Source organism: Nanorana parkeri, unplaced genomic scaffold (genome assembly GCF_000935625.1).
Source record: "Nanorana parkeri isolate BGI_ZX_2015 unplaced genomic scaffold, ASM93562v1 scaffold356, whole genome shotgun sequence".
Taxonomy (NCBI): Eukaryota; Metazoa; Chordata; class Amphibia; order Anura; family Dicroglossidae; genus Nanorana; species Nanorana parkeri.
The window spans coordinates 991645-1005795 of record NW_017306624.1 but is presented as its reverse complement, the minus strand read 5'-3'; the positions used below and the strand labels follow the sequence as shown (position 1 = coordinate 1005795).

Sequence of the window (14151 nt, the reverse complement as noted above, 5' to 3'; positions counted from 1 at the left end):
ATCGAAGGAGTCGGTCGGAAAATCTTTGAACAAACAGAGCCAGCCCTGTTCAGGTAGGTTGACAGCGGCCGGCGGCAGAATACAAAGGAAATGTTGGGGATTCCTCGATCGACGCTTGTAAGCATTGGAGGAATCTGTTCTATTTTTTAAAAATACAACAGTAAATGGCCAGCTTTAGTCCTCGTTCACATCTTGGTGATGCAACACGGCGGGTGTTGCAAGGTGCACTGCAGTAAGGCAACCCATTCATTTGAATGACCTGCCTACCACAGCTAAATTGCACTGAAAGAAGTGTGTGCACCTTTTTATAAAAGAATACATTACCATGCAATGTGGTGCGATATAACGCACAAGCAATGGCTAGGTGAGCTGGGGTGCCAATAAGAAATAATGAAACCGCACTGAACCTAACTTTGCAAGATGAGATGTGGGATTGTATGTGGCATTGCACATGCTCCTGCATCACATAGAATAAGCCTTACTGATCAATACAGTCAAAATAAATGAGTAATCAGTACCTGGGCCCAGTGGAGGATATTCTGTACGGATGTTCCTGATGGACAATGCGTGCTGTACACATTTACTCTGCTCTGTAAAGGAACAATAGGTGACCAAGAAAATGATTTAAGTCTGCTGAAGAAAACATCTCAACAGTAAACATTTTTTTGCAATCATGGGGATATTTTGGTTTAAAAAATGAGGAAAGAAAAAGTAAAACATAAAATATTTTAAAAATATATTGTTTTTATTTATCAACAACTGCATTTAAAATAATATCTATCCAACAATGTATGTTCTGTATGAAAAAAAACCAAAACATATCTTTTGGGCATAACATTTACCCCGACCTCCAAAAAGGTACCATAAATACCAACCCAACCCCAGCCACCATTCACTGTCCCAGTGGGGCGATCTGACAAGGATTTGGCTGTTTAGAAGAACCACAGAGGCTGATGAGCCAACATCACTGTTTTGTAAGCACACTTATCCTTTAAAGTGTATTTCCATGCTGGCAATCAAGTTTGGGAAACCCCCACTATATGTTTGTTATGTGTTCCCCTTGTGTACCTAGAAATACAAAAAATCTCACCTTTCTAGTTGCTTCTTTGGACACAGGTTTATACATAGGGCTCTATAGGCAGCTTGAGATTGTTTAGCTTGCAATGTACAATTAGGGCACAGATTGAGGGACAGTTTTTTGTTTTTTAAGATGAACATAAAATGTACCATCCAAGCCTTGAGATCTTTAACCCTTTGTTAGGACATATAGTGTCCACATCCGGTTTACAACTGATAATGAGATCTGCCAGCACAGTACAGACAGGTTTAACCATGGTAAACATTAACTCCCCAGTTCCCACTTTAACAGTATATAGAAGGGGGAAGATTGGAAGGATTTCCTTAAAGTAAAAAATGGTATGCATCAATTTTCAAAAATTATGTGAAAGGTTTGTGAATGGGAACATGTAACAAAAATATGGAAATGCAAATACACTATGGAGCTGATGTATACAATTTCCACTCAGCTTCGGCCCTGTTCACATCAGCGCATATCATGAATGCATGTCAAATGTGCACAAAAGTGTGAGTTTTGACACGTGTTCACGATATGTGCACAAACGCGGAACGCGATTGCATTGCCAGATCATAGCAAATCAAAACGAGGCTGAGCACAGTTTTTCCCAAACATGTGGGGAAAAAAACGTGTGTTGCCAAATTTGTATAATAATAATAATTTGCAACATGTACTTCTTTTCTGCGATTGGCATGTGTTCAGGAACCCAATGGAGATCAATGGGGACTCGCACCAAACACGGTGCGAGTCCCCCACAAATGTGCAGGAATGCGTGTTCCCACAACTTGCATGCCTGCTACGCCCTGGTGTGAACGGGGCCTTGTAGCTGGGTGAAAGCCATGCCCACAGCATTATGGCCGCTAGATGGAACCGAGGAGCATTTACTATGATCCTTGGCTCCATCTAGTAGCGGTATTTGCTTAACTATTTGCTGGGCGGAAGATTTATACATCAGCCCTTTTAAAAAGCCTGAAAAGCAATGAGAAGTTGCCCACCTGCAGACCCCTCCACCTTTCATTTTACCTTAAAATGCTAAGGATAAAGTTTATTACTTACAAATTATTAATTATTTGAAGTCTTGCTTACCATGTTGAGGTTCTTCTCATTAAATCCACACAGAATAAAGAAAATATTCCCACATATCTGTTCCACCACTTCATGGGTACAAAAGTGAGTGGCAAGCCACTTAATAAATTCCGACTGTGGTAAAAATTCCCTCATCCCAAACAGGTCCTAAACATTGAAAGAAAACATAAAATACATTATCAAAAAATAAATAAACAACTAAACTTGTCTTAAGATTTAAGGTTAAAGGAGAACTATGAGGTGAGTTTTTCACTCATCCTCATAGTTAGAGCCGATCTGTGACAGATAAGCTGTCACAGGTCGGTTCTATCGAATCGGAAAGTGAACAGAAACATGCACCGATCTGCTCACTTCACAATCGTCCCCCTGCAGGGAGCGGTGACTATCAGTCACCGCTCCCCGCGGGGATTCCCCCCTCCCCTCTCCGATCCTCCAGCGCCGAGTGGAGGAACCAACAGGGGAGGGGGCGGGCACAGCTGGCTTTGCCTCTAGATAGGCAGAACCAGCTGTCACTCACGCAGCTGGGTGGATCTCGTTGTTGAGTTCCGTCCCGGCTGCGGCGCGGTCAGTATATCGCGGCCAATAGCCCTCTATATACTGAGCTTTGGGTCACGGGTGGAGGTTAGTATATGTCCTCCCGTGACCCTAAAGAGAGCTTTGGGGAAAAACAATTACCCCATAGTTCTCCTTTAAGTTATAAAGGTGCTTTAAGGAGATTGCTCAATCACATTGAAAGAAATGCTGCAAGCTTAAAAGCCAGTTCAAATAAAAAAAACTATGAACAAAAAGATGAGTGCACTTTTATCTGTACTGAAAAGGGGTCCTTGTAATGATCTTCACTTCTCTGTATAGAAGGTGCACCCTGCAAGCAGCCATTCACAAGCACACTAACAAATGCCACACAACAGCCACACTTCTGTGTGTAGAGAGCCATCGCTGATAGTAAGTGGCAATTCAGACACATTTTCTGGAATGTTAACACAAGAGCACGTTGTTGCTTCCTAGATCTGGAAACATTTTTTTTTCCAACTGTTAGCAAGGAACGTAATATTTTAATCCCCTCAGCATAAGTGCATTTTCTACAATTAAAGTGTATCTAAACCCAAGAACAAATATAATATATTGCAGCTCATCGGTCCTTAGATGTGGGGGCTACACTAGATTCTTTTTCAGGATGAGACATTTTCTACAAGTACAGAAAACTACCAGTTAATCCTGCAAAACATGCAGTATCCATGTTGCTTCCCGTGGGCTAAACCGAAAAATCTCAATGTCATTAGCCTTCCCAGTTCTCTTCTGTGAACTACAGAAAACCTCCTCCCCTATGTTATGTATACAAGGAGAGGGAAAGGTGTTCTGTTGTCATAACCTACTTCCTGACCAAGGGGGACAACTCTACTCCTCCATAGATATAGTACAGTGAGTAAGTGCTGTCAATGTAGGACAGGAAGTGTGTTACTGGCAGGATCACTCGGTATAAATAAAAGACAGAAAAGCCTAAAAAAAAAAAAAGAAAAAAACTCATCCAAACACTTGTTATGGAAATATATGAAATTTTTGTTCTTACATTTAGAATGACAATAACTACATAACAAATAACCATACCTTGATAGCAAACTCTGGGAAAATACCAAGTTTTGCGAGTGGACTGTTGGAGAATTTGATGGTAGCCACAGGGGCAAGACCGAAGAACATTTTGATTTTCTTGGCGAGCTCAGGCATGCTTGAAAATGCAATAAACGCTAAAGGTGATTAAAAATAAAAAGTAAAGCCATGAGATGTGATGATGGCGAAATGTTATAACCTATGCATTATTTGTTACTCTACCTTTGTCACACTGTACACATATAGACAAATGTGATGTGCTGGAAGATCTTCGTTCAGTAAATAGTTGTTGTATAAATGATAAGATCATTTTAGGTAATGAACATTTTCACTTTCATATTCAAACATTTTAAGAATTAAAAGAAACCGTTAAAAATCCACAAAAAGGCCACAGAAAACAAACATTCTCTCCTATGAATTACATATATTTTTGTACATACAAATTTTAGGTGGGGTGGGACATGCTGGACAGCAGGAACATGTCAGGTAGTAGGTTTGGTTGATGAGCCAGTGTATCCTGCATGCTCTAAGGCAGGTAAGGCAGGGGTAGCCAAACTCTGGCCCTCCAGCTGTGGTGAAACTACTAATCCCATGAGGCATCCCTCTCCGGGAGTCATGTCTGTAGCGGTGAGAATCTTGCAATGCCTCGTGGGATTTGTAGTTCCACCACAGCTGAAGGGCCGGAGTTTGATTACCCCTGGTCTAAGGCCTCTGCTGTCTTTCTGAAAAGTAATCTGCGGTGGAGGGCGGATGAACAGCAATATACTGCCGCCTCCAGCATGTATGGGTTTTTATAATCCTAATTTTAAAACACATTAAAAAAACCACATCGCAACTGCTTGCCAAGCGTTTAGCATTCGGTTGCAGCAAAATAACAAATTAAGTTCACAAGAGCAGCCAGGGGGGCGGTAAAACAGGCAGGTTACTGTCCCCTGCCCACCCACCTAAAATGTCCCAAGGTGGCCACTAGGGACCGTACACATTGTTGCAATGCTTTGTTTCACGGTGTGAACATTTGTAACTCGCCATGTTTAGTTTGACGGCCTCACAAGTCAAAGGGACCATGCCAGGACCATGCTGCGACTGAATGCTAAATGCTTGGCATGCGGTTGTGATGTGGTTTTTGTAATGTAATTTCACACTTAGGATTTAAAAAAAAAACATACATTCAGGAGGCGGCAGTATAGCCTGTAATATTGCTGCTCAGCCACCCTCCACAGCGGATTACTTTTCAGGACAAAACTAGTGTTAAAAAGCGTCTATCTCAGCGCTAAATGGTAGCCTCAAACGATCCTCCAACAGTAACCCAATCAGCAATCACTCAGGGGCTGCTCATCAAAGAGATCAGGGATTCCCACAGCAAATACAGTGTAAATAGAATACAAAGAGCAGAGTGCCGCCTCCATGTATAAAACTATTTTATTAAATGTCAGTCAAAAGGACCATATGGTTCTGTGGAAGGGGGCGAGCCCCTGAAACACATAAACCAGGCTTCCAGCAGCCTGTGGTGTGTCTGATGTGACCGCAGGCTGCTGTTTTATGGAGTCAGGGCGGATTTCTCCTTGTGACTTGAGTGTGGCTAAATAAGGTGTTCAGATCTCTACCTTTGTCAGTACATATACCTATTTTTATTCATTTATTACAAGAGTTTTACACATGCAGGCGGCGCTCTGCTCTTTCTGTTCTATTTACAAGTGGCCAGAGCTGCCTGAGGGAAGGTGCTCATTGTAAATGTGTGTTCGTTTACACTTCCAAACTGTGGAAGAAAATAAGTTTGCTTACCTATCGTGGTGCCCTGAGAGTGGCCGATATAGTATATCTGTTCCTGTCCTGTTTTCTGCAAAATAAAGTTGATAACAGCAGGGAGATCTAATTTGGCCATTTCATCATAGCTGTAAGGAAAATACAAGAAACTTTATTATAAACCACAAAAAGAAACACATGACATAAAGAGAAAACAAAACTAGAATATATTCCATCAGATGTTGAAAAATATTTACATATTAAATATTTTTTTTAAATGTACAACATATGTAAAGCAATGCTTCTTATTTCGATTTGGATAGATCGAGGAAGGATTAGAACATCTGTGTCCCCATCACGGGTAGTTACCCTCACTTCCTATAAGCACAGGAAGTGATGAAAAATGTCTCCAATGAGAACACAGACAACAACACATTTTAGGAGTACATGTTCTGACAATATTATACTGCTATCCTGATTTGGTGACTACCGCACCCACCACTTTTCTTGTACGGGCATCACAGGGACAGGAAAATATCATCAGTGGGGTCAAAGGCAATTTAATAAAATGAAAAAGGGGTACATGTTCACACGTTACACAGCTATCTGTGCCTTCCTATTTTAATGACAACAGTGACCCACATTTCTTATATGGACATCACAGGGACAGGAAGTGTGAGAAAATCTCCTCAATGAGGTCACACACACAAAAAGAAAACCTGAGCCTAATTATGACTTTCCCCAAATTATCCAAACCAAAAAAAAGATTGGATAAAGTTTTAGCTTTTCTTTTCGGTGTCAAACCTCCATTGTACTTTTCATACGTAAAAATAAAATTCTGTTTAGATACAAATAGTGCTTTATTGGTTTCGTCACGTCCACACGCACACCACTGCTGTCATTCGAAACACTTCCCATAGTAACAAAGAGCAAAAGGAACATTGCCAGCCCGATTTATCGCGTAGCGGTAGCAAACAACAAATGGATAGAACTGTGCTCGCCAGATGTCGTGGCTACTCAAGCTCACATCCTCTACACCTGTAAAGTGTTTGGAAGAAGCAAACAATCCATGCACTTTCCCGGAATCACCAATAACGCACAAGACTTCTTTCACAGACTAACGTCATCAATAGATAGTCTTGAATTTAGAGTATGGCATTTATGCGGCAGTACCACTGCAAGAAACGTAGAGATGACGCATTATTTATTATTATGTCAGTGGCTGACTGAAACAGTCAGCCACTGACATAATAATAAATAATGCGTCATCTCTACGTTTCTTGCAGTGGTACTGCCGCATAAATGCCATACTCTAAATTCAAGACCATCTATTGATGACGTTAGTCTGTGAAAGAACCTTTCTCAATCATTGGGATGTGTAGAGATAATAGACTAAAAAGGATGGTTTTATCTTACCACAATGCACCTAGGGTTCAGAACATCTAGTCACCTAAAGACCAACTCCAGGATTAAGAAAATAAAACCTCTTGCAGTGCGGGCGGGAGGGGTATGCCCTGCACTGAATCGATTAAAGGCTTATTAAGTCTAAGGGCTATTAGCCCTGCATTGTTTGTGGAGGGGCAGAGGTGCAACAGTGACCGGGTGTGCCTTAAAGAGGAGGCTTTGCAGGACCAGTCACACAGATGGAGTGGGCCTGTCTGAGCAAAGAGAAAGGTAAGTATTACCCCTGAAGCCTCTACTCCAACACTTCAGCATTTAACCCCTAAAGTGACACTAAACCTAGCAATTAAACCTTAAAAATGCATTCAAGTAGCTTAACTATTAACAAAAATGTATCTTAATTATGTATCACTCGGCTGTAGATCCTCAAATCATCTCTGAATTGGTGCTGACAATGTCCTTCCTTCTGGAGGGTGGCTACTTTTGTTCCCCGTGGTTCCTGTATGTGTTGTAAAGCTCGCTTCCATGCTGGAATACAATCTCATGTTTAGTCTACTGATTTGTATTGCGATTGTAGTCCATCACAGGAGTGAGCTTGGAATGGTGGCAACTATACAGCACACACAGGGACCATGGAGAACAAAAGTAACCACCCTCCAGAAGGAAGGACAGTGTCAGCACCAATTCAGAGATGATCTGAGTATCTACAGCTGAGTAATGCACATAAAAGGTACAGTATTGTTAATAGTTAGGGTACTTGAATGCATTTTTAAGGTTTCATTTCTGAGTTTAGTGTCTCTTTAAAGTGTGGGAGGGTCCTGCAAATGTAGTTTGTTTTCCTTGCGTCTGGGTTTGGCCTTTATTGCTAAACTATTTAATTTGAAGGCACCATGAGGTACCTGCAATGTGGCAGCACTGGCAGTTCAGATGCTTTGACGTGACCTGATGAAGGACCTTGCATCAAACCCAAGGTCAATCTCATCCCCCCCCACCACAATAGTATTGGTCAGGTATATATATCTTTTTTGAGTTTTCCTTTAATACTTTTCCCTACTTTATGTACCACTGAGAAACAGATAACCACAGACGAACAGATAACTGCATTATACTAATGAGTTGGAAGAGGTCTCCTTGTCCTCCCACCAATGAAACTAGAGCCCAGTTTGGACATGAACTGCTGCTAATGCCCACAGCGGTACACATAACGGTACACATAACCCTCCACTTTTAATGAAGGATTGGGAATTAGGGAAGGATTGGGAATTAGGGAAGAATAAGGCTTCCCAACAGCTTAAAAAAATCTCCATGTGTAAAATCAAGCCCCCCTCCCCCCATTAGCCTTGAGCACTCTATTTACCATCCTGCAGTGGAGAGAAACGGCTTGCTAGGCACAAGTAATATAGCAGCATAGTTTGACTTATTCTTCTGCATACAGCCAGCCTAACAGTCCGATACCAAACATCCTTCCAAATGTTGTGTGTTCCGATCACCACTACATAATAAAGGCTGACAGTGTAGCACTGAGGTAGGGCAACACTGATACAACCTGCAGTGGCAGCAACAGTGGGCATGCAAATGGGGTCCCCACTATGTTTACATCTACTTATAACTATTCTGCTATTTTTTAACTGAACCATGAAGTTATTAATTTCCGGGGCTACTGCAGATAAATCTGTACATGCCAAAGCAATTAATGGACAATGCACTAAACTGTCACCAAACATAACAAAGTTAGGAAATGTCAGAATATATTCCCCAGGTATACCTTCTGCAATACCCAAATCCCATCCAAATAACAGGGCATTTGGGACTCTAAACAAAATGATTATTAAATCAGATGGGAACAGCGCAGTCATTGAATTGTAACATGCTCGCAATAAATAACCTGTCTTACCTAAAAGCCCAAAACTCTTTCTCATCAGGTGACAAGGTCTTGTGTTTCCGGGACCATGTGTTCCCCCGGCTATTCCCCATCCACACGTCATAACCTGCATCAGCCAGGATAAATCCCAAACTATTATTTGCCAGATTGGTGACCCAGTTACTGCCGTCTGCGAGCAATCCATGCTGTAAGAACACCACCGGTCTTCCATCTAGAATGAGAGATGTAGTTTAAATGGTAAAATCATAGGCATATAACATAGGACAGGTAATAAGCATGCAGTACTAGACTTTCATAAATACATTCTGTGTATACACTTTTCTCAGTGAAACACCAAAATAAATTTTCAAGTGTAGCGCTACATGCAGCAGATTATTCACCAGGAGGCGCTCATCCTATGTTCTGAATAGGGCTGCAGCTAACAAATCTTTTCATAGTAGATAAGTTAGCCGATTATTAATTTTGATTAATCGGATAACATTTTTACAAAATGAATACCGTAATTTATTTAAAATAAAATACACAAATGAAGCGTTACAGACAAAGTATGCACATTTTTTGAAATCGCACTGCACTGGAACTGAGGAAGCACGGGCCAGGGCAGAGGAGGCAGCGAAGGACCGGGGCAGCAGGGATTGAAAGGGACACAGACAGCTGCAGCCAACAGCAGTGGGGAGGAGAGAGGCGGCAACTAATCGAAATGCAACTAGATTGATTATGAGAATCGTTGCCAACAATTCTCATTAATCGATTATAATCGATTTAATCAATTCGTTGTTGCAACCCTAGTTCTGAGTTGCTGGGAATAGTATTTTGCTGTACTATTAGTTAGGGATATTCAGATACAAAGTACTGTACTTGGTACCAGTACTGATAATTTTCCAGCTACAAGATCAGGGAAAACTCAAAAGTTAGGAGGCAGCTGTCATGTTTAAGGAGCATTGGCTACGGGGCTCCTGGCATTTACCAATTACTGATACCTTTTTGTTTAGTGTCATGTACAGACTAATGATTTCAGGACAGTGGCGGAGCACCTGGGCCCAGTCACAGCTGCCACCCTGGTAGTTCGCATGAAAATGCCAAGTATCGGCACTGGTATCGGAACATCCCTATAGTAGAGTCCTTCAATCAATACAGAAAGTTTGAAGTTTAAATTATAACCTAAGTTAGCCAATAAAGGTTATTAAAAATGCAAGCTATCAGGATGCCTTAGATCCCTTCTTCAAGCTTTATAAAAGTCTCCTAAAGAAGGGATCTAAAGCATCCCAAAAGCTTGCATCTTTAAAGTGTAAATGAAAAAGCAACCCCCTCTGGGTGATGGGTGTACATTTATTTTAGCAAATGTTGTTGCACATTCCTACCTTTTTCTGTCCTGAAGAAAAAGCTGTTTTATTGATTGATTCCTGAATGGGAGGGGTCTGTTTAATTATAATCACATGGTGTACCTTCAGTGTTCTAATGAGGAAAGCTGCAGTTTCTGCCTCCTTTTACAAAAGTGCCCATTAAGTCGATCGCGATTTACCAGTCAATCGCGTAGCGATCACTGGTAGATCGCGATGTCCTGTGCTCCCGCCGTGAGGCTTCTCCTCTGGATCCCCGCTGTTCTCCCCCATGTGTATGCAGCGGGAATCCGAGGAGAAATGAAGGAAGCGCTGCAGCTGGCGGCTGGGGGTGGGCTGAGGAGGGAGCCGCTATCACAAAAGTAAGGCTGAGCATTGAGAAGTGTGAGAGAGAGACGCTCGGCCAGGATATGACAGCCGGCGGCTCTCTCCTCACCGCTCGACCATGCTGCTGTGACAGCGGCTCCCTCCAACGCTCCCCCCGCGGCTGAAGTGCTTCCTTCTCCTCGGATCCCCTGCTGCCTCTGCCCGGGAGAGCAGCGGGGATCCAGGAGAAGTTGCAGGGTGAGCCCCCCTGTGTGCGTGGCCGAGCGGCGATGGATCGGTACATATCAGTGATATGTACTGTTCCTCTGTGCAGGACAAACACTGGGGCGATCAGCTGATCACTCCAGTGTTTGTAAATAACTGGGGACACATATTACTATGTGTCCCCAGTTATGAATGGACAGGAAGTGATTTACATCACTTCCTGTTCATTCAGGAGTTTCTCAATGGGGAGTAGCAATCTGTACAGAGTCTCTTCCCCATTCAGAAACTGCTTGATAGTAAATTTGTTCTGAATGAATGGGAAGCCTCTGTGCTTTCCATTCATTTAGAACAGAGGCTGCAGAAAAAGTGATTGAGGACTTTGTGTGTATTTAAAAAAAAAAAAATTAGACCCCTAATATTTCCCCAAATAGTAAAAAATGATTACAAAAATCCTGGAGGCAGGTGGTTTGCCTGCATGTGTCAGAAGCCACAGACAGAAAGGGGCGGGACACCTCTCCCTGTGTGCAACGTCGGCCACACGAGCACCGCGGGAAGACAGAACGCACTGGAATGCAAGCCGGCCGACTCCCTGTGTTCAGGAGGGGGCGTGGGGTTGAATTGAAGTCAATGGCACCGCAGCCATGCACCCCGCCCACAGTGCGATCGCCCGCACCCGGAATGCAGGCACATTAATGCCTGCATTCCGGTCCAGTGTGTCCTGCAAAAGTAGTGCTTGCACGCAAGCAAGAAATGTCTTGCTGGGGAATTCCGTACAACAACCGATGCCATATTGCACTAAATTTTTACATCAGTTTCGGTAAACAACAACGGCTTCAGATTTAAATGGCAAGGTCAATTTTATGACAAAAAATTACAAAACGGCTTGTGTAGCAATTTTATTTGCTATTTTTTTTTAATAACCTTATTAGCCAAGAAATGGTATCACCTAAAGTTTAAACCTTCTGCTCTACGAAAATCAAACAGCTGACTTGGCTCTTAATTGCTATGAAACACTTTATTACTATTTCAGCTGTAAGATTTTAAAAGACTCCGAGGGAAGGTTTCTGTACATTTTGGCATGCAAAACAACAAGATAGAGGGTCATGTTTCTTCTCTGTGACCTGCAGCCACATCACTGAGTAGAAACTGAAGGTTCATTCACATTTTTCTGGCCTGATTTCCCCTAAAAATGGAAGATACAATCTGACTTGGTGTCATGTGTAATAGCTCCACATCTGCTTGTATTCTCATTGTTTCAGCTTTACTCAGCCCCAATGCATGTAACATTCTTCTCCACACAGCCTCTAAGTAGTGGTGGACTAAACAATTTACGGTGGAATGAAAAACAGTGTGGAGTCTAAAAGAATCCTCATACATTAAACAGTATTTAGCTGCTACAAAAAACTGAACTACAACCTTTATACACATACATGCAAGACTAATAACCCCATCATGGCGCTGATGAGGGAATGTATAGGGAAAATTGATGATCCCCGCTGGATCACTTTGTCATACCTTTATTTTGTTAATCAGGTTGATATACTTAATGAAAAATATTATGAAATGTATCTCATAAGCAAGCTGCTTAGCAAATATGACAACTAAAATGACAGATTAAACATATTCCGCTATATGATCATATTCATTATGTATATTATATTAAAGAGAAACATACATGCTATTAAATACAGGTAGACATTTTAAAACATCTAATGCACATTTAAAAGTATGCGTGTTACTCCTTCGTGAGAAATACTGTTGCGGGGGGTTGGCACAGGCTTGGCTTGCTTGTCCATGGATGCCCAATAGAAAACTAAAACATTTAAAGAAGAAAACAAAAGTCAGTTCAATCAAGTCTGACCCTCAAAATAATAAAATAAATAAAAGGTTTAATATTACTGTAAATAATGCTGATTCAGGATTGGGTGTATTTTGGAATTTTGTTAAACTAACCAGTGATGTAAAGCTTAATCTTTGTCTTGATGTGTAAACCTTTATAAGTTGTGCGAGCTAAAATGAAGGGTGGAATTGATCTATGAGCCACTATCTGTGTCAATTCTCCACAGGTGTGTTTTGAATAAACCCTTATCGGATTTGAAACTACCTGTAAACGTTGCTGCATCGGTTCTTCAACTGTTGCCATATTCAGGAACACTGGGCTAATGTGTGAAAATTACAACCAAAGTGATGGCTGTCTATTGGAAGGTGCCTTAAAATGATCTGCTGTGGTGACTCATGCTCTATATACAACCCAAGAATTACCCAAGCCTGGAACAATTTCAAGAAATTTACAACGTTTGTCTAATGTTTATTATCTAGAAAGGCAAAGGGCAATCTCACCACCCTGTTTTAGTACCTGGTCAGGCTCTCCGAACAATCTCACTACAAAATGTAGCCAAACTGCACAAGCACAACCTTCAAAAACACCAGAGAAGAGTCCACATTGATCCCACATTTTGACCTATTCATGAAGTTTGAATATGATTTCACACTCAGGTTGATACACCTCAACCATACTCATCTTCCAAATCACAAACACTGCTGGTTGAACCATGCAGGTTCCTTTTATCTCTCAGAACTCAGTGATTTCTCCCTCAAACTCCCCATCTCTGCCTCCCCAACAATGGAGTCTGCTATACTGCTGGAAGAGGAGTCTTACGATTGCCCCAATGCCCGTTTACTATTAATATAAAAACAAAGTAAAGATTCAGCAGAGAGAGTGTGTGTGAGCATGGGTGTGGAAGGAGGGCAAAGTGTGGAACACAGTTATCAGAGATATCACTTCCAGAGCCTTCAAATGATGCTTAAAGCCAATGCCAATTCATTCATGCTGACATCTACCCAAACTTCAGATATGTTTCCTGGGTGGACTAACCCTTCAAAGACTCTGCACTATAAAAAAAAAAATTGAACAAGTCTGTTCCCATTTCTATACTCCTTATAAAAGCCAAAATTACAGACTTTAATGTGACTACACAATCCCAGCAAAAAAAAAAAGAAGAACTTTAATGTTTTGAATGCCCTAGATTGCTTCATACTTGGAAAGCCCTTTACATCCAAAGAAGAAAAAAATGGGAGATTAACTGATCTACAAATTTCCATGAAGTAGACTTTGGCACCTTCTTTTCACCCCTTCAAATAATATCATGTTTTGTCATTTCTAACAGAGGTGTTTATCCAACTTTAGTCTTGTGCATTGCCAAATAAAACTACGCACTTCCACACTCTGTAATATTTCCAAGAGTACGAACAGTCATAGACATATTGTCCTGGCCACCAAGAACCCTTATTTTACACTTCAGCGTTCTTCTGAAAGATGCTTTGAAGCACCACAAACACTGAGCCAAATGAGTTGAAGAAGTGAACAGATGAATGTGTGGTGTCACTGCAGCTTGCCTAGGCATCTGTGTGAGGCCAGTGTCACCTAACTGGATCACTGCAGAACATTTCACACTTAATTAACTTAAAGAGCAGGACATACGCAATCA

The 14151-nt window shown here is 41.6% G+C and overlaps 1 protein-coding gene across 2 annotated transcripts in view; it reads right to left on the bottom strand.

Annotated features, from left to right (window-relative positions):
• The window catches only part of LOC108788872 (lysosomal acid lipase/cholesteryl ester hydrolase-like), a 29641-nt gene that overhangs the window by 2980 nt on the left and 12510 nt on the right, over window positions 1–14151 (bottom strand). For both annotated transcript variants that reach the window (XM_018558765.1, XM_018558764.1), the window contains exons 4-8: window positions 8805–9003; window positions 5549–5658; window positions 3767–3903; window positions 2162–2308; window positions 519–590 (exon numbers count right to left, since the gene is read on the bottom strand). In XM_018558765.1, the coding sequence (XP_018414267.1) occupies window positions 519–590; window positions 2162–2308; window positions 3767–3903; window positions 5549–5658; window positions 8805–9003 (665 nt within the window). The remainder of the gene's footprint in view (window positions 1–518; window positions 591–2161; window positions 2309–3766; window positions 3904–5548; window positions 5659–8804; window positions 9004–14151) is intronic.